Here is a 22,375-nt window from a genome sequence, read left to right as displayed (position 1 = left end):
CGATGCTGGCTAGCACGTGAAACATTTCTCTATTGTTGATATGACGTCACACACTGATAGCGTCATGTTATCTGAACAGCTAATTGTCTTCAGCGAAGTCTCTCCGTCAGTTGGCCTTTCAATGTTTTATCTTCGTATTCGTATCTTAAAATGACATAGAGTAATAGTTGTAATTTACCTCCGGAATCTCAGATATTATGTATTGTCTGATACTGTATAATTTCTTGAAGATCGTTGTTTATTTACCGAATGGCTAGAAAAATTCATTGACAAGGGACAGATACACCTTCCTTTCGTGTAACGTATATGTATTTTGGGCTTTTATGTACCGGATTTCCTATAGGGTCTGACATAGACAGGGTTCAGCGTGACAGGAAAAACACTATCTTCACTGACATTGCAAGTGTGATAATGGATCAAATCCATCCTGACAAGCAGAAACGTAATATGGCGAACGAACAAACACCCTGGCCGGGTAAATCAATCCCGTACACAGCCAGCCGACTAATTGAATAGATACCCGTCTGCAAGGATCGCGGAAACATCTGTGATAATATTTCCACAGTGACAATGGGCTCATTAACGTACAACCGAACGCTAGAAACATATGGTGACGCTTGTTAGGCAACAGGACACACCTTTGTTTGGTCGCACTTGGTTACAAACGAGGCGGTTGTTTCTCCTGTGAAGCATTGTCATGGACGCGATGGAGGAGATGTGATGACGATGACAAACGGCACTTTCTGCTTCTGTTGCAATATCTGGAGCGGATTGGGGGTGGGGCTTCCTTCGTAATGCCGTCGTCCCGGCCCCACCCTGCCCCACCCTACCTGTTTTTACATATATGCTCGTTACCTTCCATCACATGTAGATCCGGTTGTTATGGTAAAATCAATAGTTGTAAGCACACCGCGTTGTGATATTTGGGAGGCTATTGCGGGGACTCGCTACACACCTGGAATTAGAAATTGACAAATGACCTCCGTCTCTGGGACGATGGTGAGTAAATAATCCCGAGACTCTTATGTATTGTCATATTATTCATCACGGTTTCACTCATTTTTCATGCATGTATATAATGGGCGTTTTCCATTTTGAGAAATGCCTTTTAGAAAGTGGTGAAATGCCCTTATGTTATAGTTGGGATTACGCTTTGTGAGTAAAGAACAAATTCTAGCAGTAATTTTTGTTTAGATTGTTTGTTGGTGGTGGTGTTTGTTTCGTTTACTGTTTTTTGTTTGTTTGTTTTTCTTGTTTTTTTATTTATTTATTTTTTTGTATGTTTTTTTTGGCTTTTCATTGTTTTGTTGGGGTTTTGGGGAGAGGGGTGTTCTTGTTTTGGGGAGGGTGTTCTTGTTTTTGGGGAGGGTGTTCTTGTTTTTAGGGAGGGTGTTCTTGTTTTGGGGAGAGGGTGTTCTTGCTTTTTTGGGGAGGGGGTGTTCTTGTTTTTGGGGATGGGTGTTATTGTTTGTTTGTATTTTGGGGAGGGTGTTCTTGTTTTTTGGGAGGGGTGTTCTTGTTTGTTTGTATTTTGGGGAGGGGTGTTCTTGTTTTTGGGGAGGGGTGTTCTTGTTTTTAGGGAGGGTGTTCTTGTTTTTGGGGAGGGGTGTTCTTGTTTTTTTCAAATGATGTATGATGACCAGCTGGGTGCCTAATACTGAATGTACAACCCTAAATTCCACCCTGATCTTACCACTGAGGAAAGCCAGCATATTTCATATTGTTTCCCATGTAGGCTTCAGTGACGGTTGATCTCATTTTTGGACAAATTGTCCCTAAGATTTGAAGCTAGAGATTCTAACTCTGGAATTATGACACGTGACCACTGGTGAAGCCATGTTGCTATGGGGATTGTGATTCGAGCTTCCATCCTATTTATTCATGAGATCCGGTCACAAGTGGCATATGATAAAACATCCCTGCATGACCACAGATTACACACGGACCAACACTTAGCTGTTGCTGTGGAAATCTCGTTCATAAGCCAAGAATCGGAAGAACCGGAAATGAGATTGAAGAGAAGGATTGTAATAAAAAACAAGAGAACACGTATCCCCTCCCCTCCAAATACCTCAAAACACGACAGTACTTTAATCTCATGTAGGCTTAAAATCTTTAGAGGGCGGTGGGGTAGCCTAGTGGTTAAAGCGTTTGCTCGTCACGTTCACGGGTTCGTTTTTCTACATGGGTATAATGTGTGGTGTCCCTCGCCGTGATATTGGTGGAATATTGCACAAAGCGGCGTAACAGTCAATTCAACTCACTCACTCACTCTAGAACCAAGGCAAGGCTTGAAACTACACTATAAGGCTAGTTGCATGCTTACCTTGTAAGTTTAGTTCCTGGTAAAAGAGTATGATTGTAATATACATACAGTCAGGCTCACTGATGGGGCATGGGGTATTCTTGTGGTTAAAGCCTTCACTCATGACATCGAAGACAGGTTCGGGGGCGATGGTGTAGCTGAGTAGTTCAAGGGTTCCACCGTTACAAAGACCTGGGTTCGATTCCCAACATGGGTACAAACTGTGAAGTAAATTTCTGGTGTCCCCACTGACTCCCCAGTCGTGATATCACTGGAATATTGATAACAGCGGCGTAGAACCACCCTCACTCCACTGTATGATGGTAAGCAATATAAAGTTATCATAGAGTTAACGGGGATGACATTTGGCGAGGAACTTTTCCTATTTAATCGTAGAACTAACGTGGTTAGGTGGCCCTGCATGGTCTCGTGGGATGGTGACATTGTACACTGAAGTATTGATTGGGGGGATTTATATATGTTGCTTAATCACACTTCCGAGGTTATCATGACATGAGACACTAGAAATGGGCATAACAAATTTTACCTACGCAGTGAATCGATGCAGAATTCGGTGTGACAAGCGCAACTATTCACTATTATTTACCAAGTGTATAATTAATATAACCCATTCAGCTTAAACATATACAATGAAAACGTAACAAAAATGGAGTCACGCCTATGTAGGGTACATCCAGTGGAACGCTATTTTTTACGACAAAATACAATTTAAATGTTCTTCATCGGGTTGATCATGTTATAAATATCCCGTGTATTGATTAAATGGGAATGGCTTCTGGCAGTACCGTGGATAGCAATTATCATCTGAATCGACATGTGTTGATGAGGACAAGGTGGCTCCGGCAGCTGTATTTGTGGAGCTTCCTAGCGGGCCACCATCTTGACCGTGACACGACGCCGAGCTACTGAAGGCTTCACTCATCATGGCATGTAATTGCCTACCTTTAATTTGTCTGATTGAATCTAGCCGAAATTTGTAGTGTATGTTCTGTCGAATATGATCTAAATCCAACTTTCGTCGGTTGAATGTGATCTAAATCCAACTTTGGTCGGTTGAATGTGATCTAAATCCTACTGTCGTCTGTCGAATGTGATCTAAATCCTACTCTCGTCTGTCGAATGTGATCTAAATCCAACTGTTGCCTGTTGAATGTGATCTAAATCCTACTGTCGTCTGTCGAATGTGATCTAAGTCCTACTCTCGTCTGTCGAATTTGATTTAAATCCTACTGTTGCCTGTTGAATGTGATCTAAATCCTACTGTCGAATGTGATCTAAGTCCTACTCTCGTCTGTCGAATTTGATCTAAATCCTACTCTCGTCTGTCGAGTGTGATCTAAATCCTACTGTTGCCTGTTGAATGTGATCTAAATCCTACTGTCGTCTGTCGAATGTGATCTAAGTCCTACTCTCGTCTGTCGAATTTGATCTAAATCCTACTCTCGTCTGTCGAGTGTGATCTAAATCCTACTGTCGTCTGTCGAATGTGATCTAAGTCCTACTCTCGTCTGTCGAATTTGATCTAAAACCTACTCTCGTCTGTCGAATGTGATCTAAATCCAACTGTTGCCTGTTGAATGTGATCTAAATGCAACCGTCGTCTGTTGAATGTGATCTAAATCCCACTGCCGTCTGTTGAAAATGACCTCAATGCAACTGTCGTCTGTTGAGTTTGATCTAAATGCAACCGTCGTCTGTTGAATGTGATCTAAATCCCACCGTGGTCTGTTCAATATGATCTAATTCCTACTTCCGCCTGTTGAATATGACCCAAATGCATCTGTCGTATGTTGAATGTAATCCAAATGCAACCGTCTTCTGTTGAATATGATCAAAATGCAACTGTAGTTTGTTGAAACCTTCTTCGGCTTATTGTGTTCTCGGTCGTCTATCCTCGACCGCATCATACCGATAGCAGTTGAAATGGTACATGTTGTTGCCCTGACTCTTAAGTGATGAAACAGGATCTGGTCACAACTGCTGTTTTTCATGAAATGCGTGAAGTATTGTGAGATGACTGAGGCAAGAATGGCGCCCCTCTATACACAGAATGCTCCCAGAACTTTCTCTATCTCTCTGGGTCAGACGACACTGGAATATCCAGAATGCCCTAGAACCTTCCACACGCTCTACTGGATCTAAGAGTAACGGTGTCCAATACTGCCCAAGAAGGATAATAATAATAATAATAAGTGCATTTATAATGCACTAAACTCTATTCACTAGGTGAATGCTCATAGCGCTAACAATCAAAGCGCAGACAGTTATTAGCCCGGACAACCCAAGCTGCCTGTGAGAAGCTAGAAGGTTAATAGTCACATGACTTATCCCACCGGGTGCCCATTTTCTGCTGGGTGAACAGAGGCAATTTTGAACTAACTCACTTGCCTAAGGTGAGACCACATGTATCACATGTGCTTTGTTGTGGGGCAGGACTGAAGTCCTAGAAACTCTCAGGAGTCGAGCTGCCAACACGGTCACCCATCCAAGGACTCTCCGCGCCCTACGTTGCTTAACAAGGATGACGAGCACTGCCACACAACACGTTGTAATTTGCCAATAATGGATCTGCCATAAATTAGGGGGGGTAGGTAAACTCGATATCTGCCTAACAAGAGCCGGCCCTTTTAATTACGGCTTGGTCGATGGTCAAACAGCTGGTAAGTACTCATGAACTGCTGACCATGTCGTTATGAAACAAGAAAGATTGGTGTCAAGGCTGACGCTAGCTAACATTATTACCCATGCTAACACCTGTTATTGTTCATTTCAGAAGATATCGATCATCTACGCTTTATTTGTATCCAACACAGTTTAACTTTGTGCCAAATGAATATTAGATAAGCGGGTTGTTTATCATATATGGGACCTTGAATTGTCTTATCAAACTCTGATCACTGTCTGTCAGGCTGGCGGACTGTCTGTTTAGCTCTGTTTGCCTGTCTGTGGCTGCCTGTATCTGGCGGGTTGTCTGTTTGGCTATGTCTGTGGCTGCCTGTTTCTGGCGGACTGTCTGTTTGTCTGTCTGTGGTTGTCTGTATCTGGCGGACTGTCTGTTTGGGTCTGTTTGTCTGTCTGTGGTTGTCTGTATCTGGCGGGTTGTCTGTTTGGCTTTGTTTGGCTGTCTGTGGCTGCCTGTATCTGGCGGGCTGTCTGTTTGGCTCTGTTTGTCTGTCTGTGGCTGTCTGTATCTGGCGGGCTGTCTGTTTGGCTCTGTTTGGCTGTCTGTGGTTGACTGTATCTGGCGGGCTGTCTGTTTGGCTCTGTTTGGCTGTCTGTGGTTGTCTGTATCTGGCGGGCTCTCTGTTTGGCTCTGTTTTGGCTGCCTGTGGTTGTCTGTATCTGGCGTGCTCTCTGTTTGGCTCTGTTTTGGCTGCCTGTGGTTGTCTGTATCTGGCGGGCTCTCTGTTTGGCTCTGTTTTGGCTGCCTGTGGTTGTCTGTATCTGGCGATCTGTCTGTTTGGCTCTGTTTAGCTGTCTGTGGCTGCCTGTATCTAGCGGGCTCTCTGTTTGGCTCTGTTTGTCTGTCTGTGGTTGTCTGTATCTGGCGATCTGTCTGTTTGGCTCTGTTTAGCTGGCTGTGGTTGTCTGTATCTAGAGGGTTGTGGTTGTCTGTTTGGCTGTCTGTGGCTGCCTGTATCTGGCGGGCTCTCTGTTTGGCTCTGTTTTGGCTGCCTGTGGTTGTCTGTATCTGGCGGGCTCTCTGTTTGGCTCTGTTTAGCTGCCTGTGGTTGTCTGTATCTAGCGGGCTCTCTGTTTGGCTCTGTTTTGGCTGCCTGTGGTTGTCTGTATCTGGCGGGCTCTCTGTTTGGCTCTATTTGGCTGTTTGTGGCGGTCTGTATCTGGCGGGCTCTCTGTTTGGCTCTATTTGGCTGTTTGTGGTTGTCTGTATCTAGCGGGCTGTCTGTTTGGCTCTGTTTGGCTGGCTGTGGTTGTCTGTATCTAGAGGGTTGTCTGTTTGGCTGTCTGTGGCTGCCTGTATCTGGCGGGCTCTCTGTTTGGGTCTGTTTGTCTGTCTGTGGTTGTCTGTATCTGGCGATCTGTCTGTTTGGCTCTGTTTTGGCTGCCTGTGGTTGTCTGTATCTGGCGATCTGTCTGTTTGGCTCTGTTTTGGCTGCCTGTGGTTGTCTGTATCTGGCGATCTGTCTGTTTGGCTCTGTTTGGCTGGCTGTGGTTGTCTGTATCTAGAGGGTTGTCTGTTTGGCTGTCTGTGGCTGCCTGTATCTGGCGGGCTCTCTGTTTGGCTCTGTTTTGGCTGCCTGTGGTTGTCTGTATCTGTGGCTGTCTTGGCTGTGTTTGGCCTCTGTGGTTGTCTGTATCTGGCGGGCTCTCTGTTTGGCTCTGTTTGGCTGCCTGTGGTTGTCTGTATCTATCTAGCTGTTTGGCTGCCTGCTGTCTGTATCTGGCGGGCTCTCTGTTTGGCTCCTGTTTAGCTGGCTGTCTGTGGTTGTTTGGCTGTATCTGTGGTTGTCTGCGGGCTCTCTGTTTGGCTCTGTTTTGGCTGCCTGTGGTTGTCTGTATCTGGCGGGCTCTCTGTTTGGCTCTGTTTGGCTGCCTGTGGTTGTCTGTATCTCTGTGGCGGGTGGTTGTCTGTATCTGGCTCTCTGTTTTGCTGCCTGTGGTTGTCTGTATCTGGCGGGCTCTCTGTTTGGCTCTGTTTGGCTGCCTGTGGTTGTCTGTATCTGGCGGGCTCTCTGTTTGGCTCTGTTTTGGCTGCCTGTGGTTGTCTGTATCTGGCGGGCTGTCTGTTCTGTCTGCTCTGTTTGGCTGTGGTTGCTGTATGTGGCTGTCTGTATCTTGGCTCTGGTATCTGTCTGTCTGTTTTTGGCTCTGTATCTGTCTGTATCTAGCGGCTGTCTGTTTGGCTCTGTTTTGGCTGCCTGTATCTGGCGGGCTCTCTCTGTTTGGCTCTGTTTGTCTGTATCCTGTGGTTTGGCTCTGTATCTAGCGGTCTGTATCTCTGCTCTCTGTTTGGCTCTGGCTGTGGTTGTCTGTATCTGGCGAGGCTCTGTTTGGCTCTGTTTGCCTGCCTGTGGCTGCTCTGTTTGGCTGTCTGTGGTTGTCTGTATCTGGCGGGCTCTCTGTTTGGCTCTGTTTGGCTTGTGGTTGTCTGTATCTGGCGGCTGTCTGTTTGGCTCTGTTTGGTGCCTGTCTGTATCTGGCGATCTGTCTGTTTGGCTCTGTTTAGCTGTCTGTGGCTGTCTGTATCTGGCGGGCTCTCTGTTTGGCTCTGTTTGTCTGTCTGTGGTTGTCTGTATCTGGCGATCTGTCTGTTTGGCTCTGTTTAGCTGGCTGTGGTTGTCTGTATCTAGAGGGGTGTCTGTTTGGCTGTCTGGCTGGCTGCCTGTATCTGGCGGGCTGTCTGTTTGGCTCTGATTTTGGCTGCCTGTGGTTGTCTGTATCTGGCGGGCTCTCTGTTTGCTCTGTTTGGCTGCCTGTGGTTGTCTGTATCTGGCGGGCTCTCTGTTTGGCTTGTTTGGCTCTGTTTTGTCTGTATCTGTGGTTGTCTGTATCTGGCGGCTGTCTGTATCTGTCTGTTTGGCTCTGTTTTTGGCTGTCTGTGGCTCTGTCTGTATCTGGCTGTTTGGCTCTCTGTTTTGGCTGCCTTTGGCTGTCTGTATCTGGCGGATTGTCTGTCTTGTGGGTGGTTGTCTGTATCGGCTCTTGGTTTGGTATCTGTTTAGCTCTGTCTTTGGCTGGCTGTGGCTGTCTGTGGTTGTCTAGAGGGCTGTCTGTTTGGCTGTCTGTGGCTGCCTGTATCTGTGGGTCTGTGGCTCTGTTTGGCTCTCTGTTGGCTGCCTGTCTGCTCTGTCTGTCTGTCTGCGGGCTGTATTTGGCTCTGTCTGGACTGTCTGTTTGGCTGCCTGTGGCTGTATCTGTATCTTGGCTCTGTATCCTCTGTCTGTCTGGCTCTGTTTTGGCTGCCTGTGGTTGTCTGTATCTGGCGGGCTGTCTGTTTGGCTCTGTTTTGGCTGCCTGTGGTTGTCTGTATCTAGCGGGGTCTCCTGTCTGTTTGGCTGCCTGTGGCTGTCTGTATCTGGCACCTGTATCTGGCAGGCTCTCTGTTTGGCTCTGTTTGGCTGCCTGTGGTTGTCTGTATCTGGCGGGCTCTCTGTTTGGCTGCTGTATCTGGCGGGCTGCTCCTGTGCCGCCTGTCTGGGCTATCTAGCGGGCTGGCTCTGTTTGGCTCTGTTTTGGCTGCTGTTTGGTCTGTCTGTATCTGGCGGACTGTCTGTTTGGCTCTGTTTGGCTCTGCTCTTTTGGCTGCCTGTGGTTGTCTGTATCTATCTGGCTGTTTTAGCTGGTCTGTATCTGGCGGGCTCTCTGTTTGGCTCTGTTTATCTGGCGGGCTCTCTGTTTGGCTCTGCCTGTGGTTGTCTGTGGCTCTCTGTCTGGCGGGCTCTCTGTTTGGCTCTGTTTTGGCTGCTCTGTTTAGCTGGCTGTGGTTGTCTGTGGTTGTCTGTATCTGGCGGGCTGTCTGGGCTCTCTGTTTGTCTGCTCTCTCTGTTTGGCTCTGCCTGTGTTTGGCTCTCTATTGGCTGTTGTCTGTATCTGGCGGGCTCTCTGTTTGGCTCTGTTTTGGCTGCCTGTGGCTGGCCTGTATCTGTGGTTGTCTGTATCTGGCGATCTGTCTGGCTGTCTGTTTGGCTCTGTCTGTTTGGCTCTGGCTGCCTGTGTGCCTGTATCTGGCTGTAGTTTGTTCGTATCTGTCTGTTTTGGCTGTATCTGGCGGGCTCTCTGTTTGGCTGTTTTGGCTGCCTGTGGCTGTCTGTATCTGGCGGGCTCTCTGTTTGGCTCTGTTTTGTGGCTGTCTGTATCTAGCTGGGCTCTCTGTTTGCATCTGTTTTGGCGGACTGTCTGTTTGGCTCTGTTTGGCTGCCTGTGGTTGTCTGTATCTGGCGGGCTGTTTTGGCTGCCTATCTGTGGCTCTGTTTGCCTGTGGCTCTGTATCTGGCGGGCTCTGTTTGGCTCTGCTGTCTGTGGTTGCCTGTATCTAGCGGGCTCTCTGTTTGGCTCTGTTTGGCTGCCTGTGGTTGTCTGTATCTGGCGGGCTCTCTGTTTGGCTCTGTTTTGGCTGCCTGTGGTTGTCTGTATCTGGCGGGCTCTCTGTTTGGCTCTGTTTTGGCTGCCTGTGGTTGTCTGTATCTGGCGGGCTCTCTGTTTGGCTCTGTTTGGCTGCCTGTGGTTGTCTGTATCTGGCGGGCTCTCTGTTTGGCTCTGTTTAGCTGTCTGTGGTTGTCTGTATCTGGCGGGCTCTCTGTTTGGCTCTGTTTTGGCTGCCTGTGGTTGTCTGTATCTGGCGGGCTGTCTGTTTGGCTCTATTTGGCTGTTTGTGGCTGTCTGTATCTGGCGGGCTCTCTGTTTGGCTCTGTTTGGTTGGCTGTGGTTGTCTGTATCTGGCGGGCTGTCTGTTTGGATCTACTGTATTTGGCTGTTTGTGGTTGTCTGTATCTGGCGGGCTGCCTGTTTGGCTCTGTCTGTCTGTCTGTGGTTGTCTGTATCTGGCGGACTGTCTGTTTGGGTCTGTTTGTCTGTCTGTGGTTTTCTGTATCTGGCGGGCTGCCTGTTTGGCTCTGTTTGGCTGTCTGTGGTTGTCTGTATCTGGCGGACTGTCTGTTTGGCTCTATTTGGCTGTCTGTGGCTGTCTGTATCTGGCGGGCTCTCTGTTTGGCTGTCTGTGGTTGTCTGTATCTGGCGGGCTCTCTGTTTGGCTCTGTTTTGGCTGCCTGTGGTTGTCTGAATCTGGCGGGCTCTCTGTTTGGCTCTATTTGGCTGTCTGTGGCTGTCTGTATCTGGCGGGCTCTCTGTTTGGCTCTGTTTGGCTGGCTGTGGTTTTCTGTATCTGGACCTCTCTATATTTCAGTCTGTCTGTCTCCGCATTACCATGTTCCTTCAGTCCTGTACACAACCAGTAGACAAAGTAACTTCTTTGAGTGGCATTTCTAGAAGTTGGAGACTCAGATAAGGACAAACTTTATGGTTGAACAACTTCTCTATTCAGGTGATGCGACGTTTCGATACTGATTCTTGTGTCGTTGTCAAGCAGGTATGGTTGCATCTGTATCGAAATGTCGAATCACCTGAATAAAGAAGTTGTTCATCCATAAAGTGTGTGTTTATCCAGTAAACAAAGAACCATGAACTATTGATGAATGCATCATGACAACACATTACTTACTGAAATGGTGATCAAACACAAGGACTTCATCTTTGTCGCGTGTGTGTTGACAGGGGTGTGCGAGTCGTGTGCAGCAAGCGATATGAAGCTTATGTTATCTATATATTCATGTGATAACATTCATAACTCCTAGCATAACTTCTGATGGCGCACCTATTTACGGTCAAACATGAGCCTTTGGTTGGGATTTACAACATATATTATTGAGGGGCAAACGCAGATTTTGTGCTGTTTATAAATCTTACTGTTAATTGCTGTTACATTTACGCCAAAACACCTATGTCATTCTGGACCTGTCGGCCTTCTCAACATATTTTCAGTGCGTGCATTTGGCTATTATCGATGCTGGCTAGCACGTGAAACATTTCTCTATTGTTGATATGACGTCACACACTGATAGCGTCATGTTATCTGAACAGCTAATTGTCTTCAGCGAAGTCTCTCCGTCAGTTGGCCTTTCAATGTTTTATCTTCGTATTCGTATCTTAAAATGACATAGAGTAATAGTTGTAATTTACCTCCGGAATCTCAGATATTATGTATTGTCTGATACTGTATAATTTCTTGAAGATCGTTGTTTATTTACCGAATGGCTAGAAAAATTCATTGACAAGGGACAGATACACCTTCCTTTCGTGTCACGTATATGTATTTTGGGCTTTTATGTACCGGATTTCCTATAGGGTCTGACATAGACAGGGTTCAGCGTTACAGGAAAAACACTATCTTCACTGACATTGCAAGTGTGATAATGGATCAAATCCATCCTGACAAGCAGAAACGTAATATGGCGAACGAACAAACACCCTGGCCGGGTAAATCAATCCCGTACACAGCCAGCCGACTAATTGAATAGATACCCGTCTGCAAGGATCGCGGAAACATCTGTGATAATATTTCCACAGTGACAATGGGCTCATTAACGAACAACCGAACGCTAGAAACATATGGTGATGCTTGTTAGGCAACAGGACACACCTTTGTTTGGTCGCACTTGGTTACAAACGAGGCGGTTGTTTCTCCTGTGAAGCATTGTCATGGACGCGATGGAGGAGATGTGATGACGATGACAAACGGCACTTTCTGCTTCTGTTGCAATATCTGGAGCGGATTGGGGGTGGGGCTTCCTTCGTAATGCCGTCGTCCTGGCCCCACCCTGCCCCACCCTACCTGTTTTACATATATGCTCGTTACCTTCCATTACATGTAGATCTGGTTGTTATGGTAAAATCTATAGTTGTAAGCACACCGCGTTGTGATATTTGGGAGGCTATTGCGGGGACTCGCTACACACTTGGAATTAGAAATTGACAAATGACCTCCGTCTCTGGGACGATGGTGAGTAAATAATCCCGAGACTCTTATGTATTGTCATATTATTCATCACGGTTTCACTCATTTTTCATGCATGTATATAATGGGCGTTTTCCATTTTGAGAAATGCCTTTTAGAAAGTGGTGAAATGCCCTTATGTTATAGTTGGGATTACGCTTTGTGAGTAAAGTACACATTCTAGAAGTTATTTTTGTTTAGATTGTTTGTTGGTGGTGGTGTTTGTTTTGTTTACTGTTTTTCGTTTGTTTGTTTTTCTTGTTTTTTTAATTATTTATTTTTGTATGTTTTTGGGTTTTCTTGTTTTTGGGTTTTGGGGGAGGGGTGTTCTTGTTTTTGTGTTCTTGTTTTTTTCTTGTTTGTTTGGGGAGGGGTGTTCTTGTTTTGGGGGGGGTGTTCTTGTTTGTTTGTGTTTTGGGGGAGGGGTGTTCTTGTTTTTGGAGGAGGGTGTTCTTGTTTTTGGGGGGGGGGTGTTCTTGTTTTGGGGAGGGTGTTCTTGTTTTGGGGAGGGGTGTTCTTGTTTTTGAGGGGAGGGTGTTCTTGTTTGTTTGTATTTTATTTTGGGGAGGGGTGTTCTTGTTTTTGGGAGGGTGTGTACCTTGGGGAGGGGTGTTCTTGTTTTGGGGAGGGGTGTTCTTGTTTTTGGGGAGGGGTGTTCTTGTTTTGGGGAGGGGTGTTCTTGTTTTTTTGGGGAGGGGTGTTCTTGGTGTTCTTGTTTGTTTTATTTTGGGGAGGGGTGTTCTTGTTTTTGGGGAGGGTGTTGTTGTGTGTTTTGTTCCTTTTTTGGGGGAGGGGTGTTCTTGTTTTTTGTATTTTGAGGGGAGGGGTGTTCTTGTTTTGGGGAGGGGGTGTTCTTGTTTTGGGGAGGGAGGTGTTGTTTTGGGGGGAGGGGTGTTCTTGTTTTGAGGGGAGGGTGTTCTTGTTTTTGGGGGAGGGGTGTTCTTGTTTTTGGGGGGGGGGTGTTCTTGTTTTCTCTTGGGGAGGGGTGTTCTTGTTTTGGGGAGGGGTGTTCTTGTTTTTTGGGGAGGGGTGTTCTTGTTTTTGGGGAGGGTGTTCTTGTTTTTGGGGAGGGTGTTCTTGTTTGTTTTGGGGAGGGAGGTTCTTGTTTGTTTGTATTTTGAGGGAGGGGTGTTCTTGTTTTGGGGAGGGGTGTTCTTGTTTTGAGGGAGGGGTGTTCTTGCGTTTTGGGGTAGGGGGTGTTCTTGTTTGTTTTGTTTTGTTGTTTTGTTTGTTTGGGTTTGGGTTTGGTTTGGGGGCGAGAGTAGGGGAGGGGGCACTTTCAGAGAGAAGCACCTAAAAGTACTAGAATTTGTACTTCTCTAAGGAAGTGTAATCATAAATGTGATAACATATATTGTCATTTCGGAGGGTTGCCAACAGTGCTAGGTGCTGACATAGCTGATCATCAGTCATTTAAAAACCGATCAGGCCAAACTGCGATAAGAAACAAACGTAGGTGGGGGCAAGATCATACACCATGACTTTCCATGTTAATCCTTCTGACATGAAGTCATGTTGTGACGGAAAATATGAGCTCTGGCCATCTCCTATATAGAGTTAGAGCAATGGACTTAGCTTATGTTTTCTAAGTGCTACTCTGTGACATTTTAGAGGCATAACTTTCGTGCATCGATAGTCAAGCCATCGTATTCGTCCTTTGGTCAATCGTGGAGAGCCACTGTCGCTGACCTCTATATTTCTAGACAAATGATGTATGATGACCAGCTGGGTGCCTAATACTAAATGTACAACCCTAAATTCCACCCTGATCTTACCACTGAGGAAAGCCAGCATATTTCATATTGTTTCCCATGTAGGCTTCAGTGACGGTTGATCTCATTTTTGGACAAATTGTCCCTAAGATTTGAAGCTAGAGATTATAACTCTGGAATTATGACACGTGACCACTGGTGAAGCCATGTTGCTATGGGGATTGTGATTCGAGCTTCCATCCTATTTATTCATGAGATCCGGTCACAAGTGGCATATGATAAAACATCCCTGCATGACCACAGATTACACACGGACCAACACTTAGGCTGTTGCTGTGGAAATCTCGTTCATAAGCCAAGAATCGGAAGAACCGGAAATGAGATTGAAGAGAAGGATTGTAATAAAAAACAAGAGAACACGTATCCCCTCCCCTCCAAATACCTCAAAACACGACAGTACTTTAATCTCATGTAGGCTTAAAATCTTTAGAGGGCGGTGGGGTAGCCTAGTGGTTAAAGCGTTTGCTCGTCACGTTCACGGGTTCGTTTTTCTACATGGGTATAATGTGTGGTGTCCCTCGCCGTGATATTGGTGGAATATTGCACAAAGCGGCGTAAAAGTCAATTCAACTCACTCACTCACTCTAGAACCAAGGCAAGGCTTGAAACTACACTATAAGGCTAGTTGCATGCTTACCTTGTAAGTTTAGTTCCTGGTAAAAGAGTATGATTGTAATATACATACAGTCAGGCTCACTGATGGGGCATGGGGTATTCTTGTGGTTAAAGCCTTCACTCATGACATCGAAGACAGGTTCGGGGGCGATGGTGTAGCTGAGTAGTTCAAGGGTTCCACCGTTACAAAGACCTGGGTTCGATTCCCAACATGGGTACAAACTGTGAAGTAAATTTCTGGTGTCCCCACTGACTCCCCAGTCGTGATATCACTGGAATATTGATAACAGCGGCGTAGAACCACCCTCACTCCACTGTATGATGGTAAGCAATATAAAGTTATCATAGAGTTAACGGGGATGACATTTGGCGAGGAACTTTTCCTATTTAATCGTAGAACTAACGTGGTTAGGTGGCCCTGCATGGTCTCGTGGGATGGTGACATTGTACACTGAAGTATTGATTGGGGGGATTTATATATGTTGCTTAATCACACTTCCGAGGTTATCATGACATGAGACACTAGAAATGGGCATAACAAATTTTACCTACGCAGTGAATCGATGCAGAATTCGGTGTGACAAGCGCAACTATTCACTATTATTTACCAAGTGTATAATTAATATAACCCATTCAGCTTAAACATATACAATGAAAACGTAACAAAAATGGAGTCACGCCTATGTAGGGTACATCCAGTGGAACGCTATTTTTTACGACAAAATACAATTTAATGTTCTTCATCGAGTTGATCATGTTATAAATATCCCGTGTATTGATTAATGGGAATGGCTTCTGGCAGTACCGTGGATAGCAATTATCATCTGAATCGACATGTGTTGATGAGGACAAGGTGGCTCCGGCAGCTGTATTTGTGGAGCTTCCTAGCGGGCCACCATCTTGACCGTGACACGACGCCGAGCTACTGAAGGCTTCACTCATCATGGCATGTAATTGCCTACCTTTAATTTGTCTGATTGAATCTAGCCGAAATTTGTAGTGTATGTTCTGTCGAATATGATCTAAATCCAACTTTCGTCTGTTGAATGTGATCTAAATCCTACTTTCGTCTGTCGAATATGATCTAAATCAACTTTCGTCTGAATGTGATCTAAATCCTACTGTCGTCTGTCGAATGTGATCTAAATCCAACTTTCGTCTGTTGAATGTGATCTAAATCCAACTTTCGTCGGTTGAATGTGATCTAAATCCTACTGTCGTCTGTCGAATGTGATCTAAATCCTACTCTCGTCTGTCGAATTTGATCTAAATCCTACTCTCGTCTGTCGAATGTGATCTAAATCCAACTGTCGTCTGTTGAATGTGATCTAAATCCAACTTTCGTCTGTTGAATGTGATCTAAATCCTACTGTCGTCTGTCGAATGTGATCTAAATCCTACTGTCGTCTGTCGAGTGTGATCTAAATCCTACTGTCGTCTGTCGAATGTGATCTAAGTCCTACTCTCGTCTGTCGAATTTGATCTAAATCCTACTCTCGTCTGTCGAATGTGATCTAAATCCTACTCTCGTCTGTCGAATGTGATCTCGTCTGTCGAATGTGATCTAAGTCCTACTCTCGTCTGTTGAATGTGATCTAAGTCCAACTGTTGCCTGTTGAATGTGATCTTAATGCAACCATCGTCTGTTGAATGTGATCTAAATGCAACCGTCGTCTGTTGAATGTGATCTAAATCCCACTGCAGTCTGTTGAAAATGACCTCAATTCAACTGTCGTCTGTTGAGTTTGATCTAAATGCAACCGTCGTCTGTTGAATGTGATCTAAATCCCACCGTGGTCTGTTCAATATGATCTAATTCCTACTTCCGCCTGTTGAATATGACCCAAATGCATCTGTCGTCTGTTGAATGTAATCCAAATGCAACCGTCTTCTGTTGAATATGATCAAAATGCAACTGTAGTTTGTTGAAACCTTCTTCGGCTTATTGTGTTCTCGGTCGTCTATCCTCGACTGCATCATACCGATAGCAGTTGAAATGGTACATGTTGTTGCCCTGACTCTTAAGTGATGAAACGGGATCTGGTCACAACTGCTGTTTTTCATGAAATGCGTGATGTATTGTGAGATGACTGAGGCAAGAATGGCGCCCCTCTATACACAGAATGCTCCCAGAGCTTTCTCTATCTCTCTGGGTCAGACGACAGTGGAATATCCAGAATGCCCTAGAACTTTCCACACACTCTACTGGATCTAAGAGTAACGGTGTCCAATACTGCCCAAGAAGGATAATGATAATAATAATAATAAGTGCATTTATAATGCGCTAAACTCTATTCACTAGGTGAATGCTCATAGCGCTAACAATCAAAGCGCAGACAGTTATTAGCCCGGACAACCCAAACTGCCTGTGAGAAGCTAGAAGGTTAATAGTCACATGACTTATCCCACCGGGTACCCATTTTCTGCTGGGTGGACAGAGGCAATTTTGAACTAACTCACTTGCCTAAGGTGAGACCACATGTATCACATGTGCTTTGTTGTGGGGCAGGACTGAAGTCCTAGAAACTCTCAGGAGTCGAGCTGCCAACACGGTCACCCATCCAAGGACTCTCCGCGCCCTACGTTGCTTAACAAGGATGACGAGCACTGCCACACAACACGTTGTAATTTGCCGATAATGGATCTGCCATAAATTAGGGGGGTAGGTAAACTCGATATCTGCCTAACAAGAGCCGGCCCTTTTAATTACGGTTTGGTCGATGGTCAAACAGCTGGTAAGTACTTATGAACTGCTGACCATGTCGTTATGAAACAAGAAAGATTGGTGTCAAGGCTGACGCTAGCTAACATTATTACCCATGCTAACACCTGTTATTGTTCATGTTAGCACGTACATCATGTGTCAACCAGCTGAATGTGACAGCAGCTGGTCTTGACTAGTGTCGATGTATCAATCAATTAGTGAACGAAGGTGAGAGAAATATATATGTACTATAATGTCTCGCGGGTGGAACATTTGTCCCCAAAAGAAAAGTGAATGAGTGTGGTTTACGCCGCTTTAAGCACTATTCCAGCAATATCACGGCGGGGGTCACGAGAAATGGGCTTCACACATAGGTACCCATGTGGAGAATCGAACCCGGGTCTTCGGCGTGACGAGCGAACGCTTTAACCACTAGGCTACCCCGCCGCCCCCTAAGAAGAAAACGATCTACATGTATAATGCTGTATCCGAAATAAAATGAGTGAACGAGTATGGTTTTACGCCGCATTTAGCAATATCACGGCGGGGGACACCAGAAATGGGCTTCAAACATTGTACCAATGTGGAGAATAGAACCTGGGCGTTCTTCGTGTCGAGCAAACCCTTTCAACCCATCGCCCCAGTGAAAACATGTACAGACATGTAACACAATGGACAATAGTCTGTTTTCAACGCTAACAATTCCCCCCACTTATAATGGCATTACTTATCCAATTTAAGGAATTTTAGTTATAGCCCGTTTGGCTCAAAATCGGACAGATGAATTGCAATCTAACTCGAAAACTAATGAGCATAAAATACTCAATGAACGCTGAGGTTTTTGCAGAATTTTCGTCTTAAAATAAAAAAGTTGTTTAACAATCTATCATTAAAATATTGACACAGTTCACTATTTGTTACGAGGGAGGAGTGCAGAGAAAGGGACAGCCAGGTGTTCGAGAAGCACGTTCACAGACAGTTATTTATTCATTAACCTGTGCTGTGCCGTCTCCATCCGTTCTCGAACACCTGGCTGTCCCTTTCTCTGCACTCCTCCCTCGTAACAAACAGTGAACTGTGTCAATATTTTAATGATAGTTTGTTAAACAACTTTTTTTATTTTTGGGACAAAAATTCTGCAAATAAGTCACAGAGTGGGTATGATGTTTCGATTATGATCAGCGTTTCATTGAGTATTTTATGTATATTAGTTTTTTGAGTTAGATTGCAATTCATCTGTCCGCTTTTGAGCCAAACGGACTATAAGCGTGTCTAAAATTTAAAAGTATTCTTTGTAGATTGTTAAGATAAGGTCGGTAAAATGTTGCCAAGAGACTTTGATTTGCTTGAGTGAAGAGAGTTAGGAAAACAAGGTGGAGTGTTGTGAGAAATTTGGTGATTTGTGCCATGGAAATCAGACAGTTGGTAGTTGGAAAGAATTATCATGAGACTTAAATTCTATAGAATGAGGTTGAATAAACCAGTAGGACTAAGGGACAACATTGGAAAGGTGACACGCTCAGGTCCACTAAATGAGAGTTCTCATGAGAAGCGGATTGCGGATTGCCATGACTGGGGCACCGCAATACCCTATGCAGTTGGATGCTTTGGGCACACCAGAAACACGTTTGTCTGGGTTTGAATGCCAGCTCACGCTCTTTATGTGACAAGGTTTGTCAGCACCATTGGCGTGCTTATAGATTTCAGTAAAGTGGTAAGCATCTGAGTCTTGCATCATTTCGGGCTTCGATTTTCTCGATCTTGTTTTGACCTTCGACCGCATCAAGTTGAGCATCTGGGTGCTGTTGCACAAAGCAACATTAGCGCTACGACAGTCGTAAGTCTATGTTAAGGTATGAGAGTTACGATCATCTTAGCGCTACGCCTTTCGTAAGTCTATGTTAATGTATGAGAGTTACGATCACCTTAGCGCTACGCCAGTCGAAGTCTATGTTAAGTATGAGAGTTACGATCACCTTAGCGCTACGCCAGTCGTAAGTCTATGTTAAGGTATGAGAGTTACGATCACCTTAGCGCTACGCCAGTCGTAAGTCTATGTTTATGTATGACAGTTACGATCACCTTAGCGCATGGGAGTTACGATCACCTTAGCGCTACGTCAGTCGTAAGTCTATGTTAAGGTATGAGATTTACGATCACCTTAGCGCTACGCCAGTCGTAAGTCTATGTTAATGTATGAGAGTTACGATCACCTTAGCGCTACGTCAGTCGTAAGTCTATGTTAATGTATGAGAGTTACGATCACCTTAGCGCATGGGAGTTACGATCACCTTAGCGCTACGTAAGTCGTAAGTCTATGTTAAGGTATGGGAGTTACGATCACCTTAGCGCTACGCCTGTCGTAAGTCTATGTTAAGGTATGGGAGTTACGATCACCTTAGCGCTACGTCAGTCGTAAGTCTATGTTAATGTATGAGAGTTACGATCACCTTAACGCTACGCCAGTCGTAAGTCTATGTTAAGGTATGGGAGTTACGATCACCTTAGCGCATGGGAGTTACGATCACCTTAGCGCTACGCCTGTCGTAAGTCTATGTTAAGGTATGAGAGTTACGATCACCTTAACGCTACGCCAGTCGTAAGTCTATGTTAAGGTATGAGAGTTACGATCACCTTAGCGCTACGCCAGTCGTAAGTCTATGTTAAGGTATGAGAGTTACGATCACCTTAGCGCTACGCCTGTCGTAAGTCTATGTTAAGGTATGAGAGTTACGATCACCTAAGCGCTACGCCAGTCGTAAGTCTATGTTAAGGTATAGGAGTTACGATCACCTTAGCGCTACGCCTGTCGTAAGTCTATGTTAAGGTATGGGAGTTACGATCACCTTAGCGCTACGCCAGTCGTAAGTCTATGTTAAGGTATGAGAGTTACGATCACCTTAGCGCTACGCCTGTCGTAAGTCTATGTTAAGGTATGGGAGTTACGATCACCTTAGCGATCAGTCGTAAGTCTACGATAGCGCTACGCCAGTCGTAAGTCTATGTTAAGGTATGAGAGTTACGATCACCTTAGCGCTACGTTACCTGTCGTAAGTCTATGTCGATGTTACGTATAAGTCTATGTTAAGGTATGGGAGTTACGATCACCTTAGCGCTACGCCAGTCGTAAGTCTATGTTAAGGTATGAGAGTTACGATCACCTTAGCGCTACGCCAGTCGTAAGTCTATGTTAAGGTATGAGAGTTACGATCACCTTACGATCACCTTAGCGCTACGCCAGTCGTAAGTCTATGTTAAGGTATGAGAGTTACGATCACCTTAACGCTACGCCTGTCGTAAGTCGATCATGTTAAGGTATAAGTCTATGTTAAGGGAGTTACGATCACCTTAGCGCTACGCCTTTCGTAAGTCTATGTTAAGGTATGAGAGTTACGATCACCTTAAGCGCTACGCCTGTCGTAAGTCTATGTTAAGGTATGAGAGTTAAGATCACCTTAACGCTACGCCTGTCGTAAGTCTATGTTAAGGTATGAGAGTTACGATCACCTTAGCGCTACGCCAGTCGTAAGTCTATGTTAAAGTATGAGAGTTACGATCACCTTAACGCTACGCCTGTCGTAAGTCTATGTTAAGGTATAAGGTATGGGAGTTACGATCACCTTAGCGCTACGTCAGTCGTAAGTCTATGTTAATGTATGAGAGTTACGATCACCTTAACGCTACGACTATCGTAAAACTATGTTAAGGTATGGGAGTTACGATCACCTTAGCGCTACGACTATCGTAAATCTATGTTAAGGTATGGGAGTTACGATCACCTTAGCGCTACGTCAGTCGTAAGTCTATGTTAAGGTATGAGAGTTACGATCACCTTAGCGCTACGCCAGTCGTAAGTCTATGTTAAGGTATGGGAGTTACGATCACCTTAGCGCATGGGAGTTACGATCACCTTAGCGCTACGCCTGTCGTAAGTCTATGTTAATGTATGAGAGTTACGATCACCTTAACGCTACGACTATCGTAAAACTATGTTAAGGTATGGGAGTTACGATCACCTTAGCGCTACGACTTTCGTAAATCTATGTTAAGGTATGGGAGTTACGATGGACTATTATCAGAGCCAGATGAGACAGGTGGTGTAATAGGGTGTGTGGAGATGTGCTGTGTTGTAGCAGGATTCTTCCTTTCTTCCACTAGAGGATGTCATCTGAATGGGACTTGAAAGAGCTAGTCTAACGCTTAGTCTATGGGTATATATACTTTTGATAGGGACAGCTGTATGTGCGCAGATTGATCCTGGAACCATACCTTAGCAGTGCCGACAAAGAGGCAGAACAGAATTCTACGGGATTTAAGTTGTAGTCCGTGCGACCATGGAGGATACTGAAATCAGATTGTAGAAATCTGCCCATCAACTTTCATCTTCCTTGTTGCAAAAAGCGACTTCTGGGTTATCAGACTTGCTTACTTGGTTGATACATATCCTCGTTTCCCGATCGATGTTCATGATGACAATCACTGGGTTATCTGGTCTAGAGTCGATCGTTTACATACCCACGCCATAACTATTTTAAACTAATAGTGTTACTATAGAGTAATAGGATTCCTCCAGTAGTTCATCATCTCATTAATTGCATGAATAATGAATAAGAAATAACTATTTTTAGGAATACTGAATTCCCATTGTACTTGTACTGGATTAGAGATTTTAGGTCTTTCCTGCTTTAAGAGGTGAATATAACTTTGGAAATATGTAATAATTGACATGGTTTTGAATGAAAGCATGACGTCGAGACCGGTCTTTAGCAACCCGTGCGTGTCACATTATGCGACTAACAAGGCCGGATGATTTATGTTATTTTTATCAATCCCTGGATTGTCTGGTACAGACTGAATGACAGATGCTGACAAGCATAAAACCATATGTTCGCACTTGTCCATGATCATCACCATCGGTTTGTCCACGATCATCACCATCGGTTTGTCCGTAAGCTTCACCATCAGTTTGTCTGTGATCTAAGTCATCAGTTTGTCTGTGATCTAAGTCATCAGTTTGTCTGTGATTTAAGTAATTATAATCGATAATGTTGGTCCGTGATCCCAGTCGTCTGTTCATCCATCACCCTGTGTTCGTCTGCGATGTTTAGTGTTACTATCTACTAATCACTTTGGTCTGACCACTGTTTGTCGCCTGCAATCCATGTCGTCAACACTTTGTCGAATGTTCGTCTCTGATCTCTTGTCGATGTTTCATCCATATTTATATTTTGACGTCTGCTGCTGGCTATTCTTCCATCCTCACGCCTCCCACAGCTGATGCCCGTATGTGAACCACAGCACACGCCCAAGTATGGATTAAAGCAACAGTGTTGCCTGTTGCAGAATCCCGCTGGGTGACGTCACGCGGGTTATTTGTCCGCGCGATTACAGTACCAGTAGAACTATAGACCGCCATCTGTTCAGCCGATAGTTGTCGTCTGCTCGAA

At 45.0% G+C, this 22,375-nt stretch overlaps 1 protein-coding gene across 1 annotated transcript; it reads right to left on the bottom strand.

The window, feature by feature from the left end:
* Positions 1–8,318: 8,318 nt before the first annotated feature.
* LOC124276594 (uncharacterized protein DKFZp434B061-like) lies at positions 8,319–9,167 on the bottom strand. The gene is made up of 2 exons (XM_046712241.1): positions 8,925–9,167; positions 8,319–8,840 (listed from the first exon to the last, which is right to left on the bottom strand). Exons 1-2 carry the CDS (start codon positions 9,165–9,167, stop codon positions 8,319–8,321), a joined length of 765 nt encoding a protein of 254 aa, XP_046568197.1.
* Between the last annotated feature and the right edge of the window lie 13,208 nt (positions 9,168–22,375).

The sequence above is a fragment of the Haliotis rubra genome, unplaced genomic scaffold (assembly GCF_003918875.1).
Source record: "Haliotis rubra isolate DU_JTF1 unplaced genomic scaffold, ASM391887v1 Scf210, whole genome shotgun sequence".
Classification (NCBI taxonomy): domain Eukaryota; kingdom Metazoa; phylum Mollusca; class Gastropoda; order Lepetellida; family Haliotidae; genus Haliotis; species Haliotis rubra.
Note: the sequence above shows the minus strand (reverse complement) of the source record. Positions and strands in the feature narration are given on the sequence as shown.

What these genes read in the sequence shown, in the direction of transcription:
- LOC124276594 (XM_046712241.1), bottom strand. Translation starts at nt 9,167, where the DNA reads ATGCAAACAGAGAGCCCAGCTAGATACAGACAGCCACAAAACAGAGCC. An exon ending in ACAGACAACCACAGATACAG is followed by an intron (nt 8,841 to 8,924) that starts GCCAGCCACAGG and finishes AAACACAGGCAG; the next exon opens with AGCCAAACAGAGAGAGCAGA.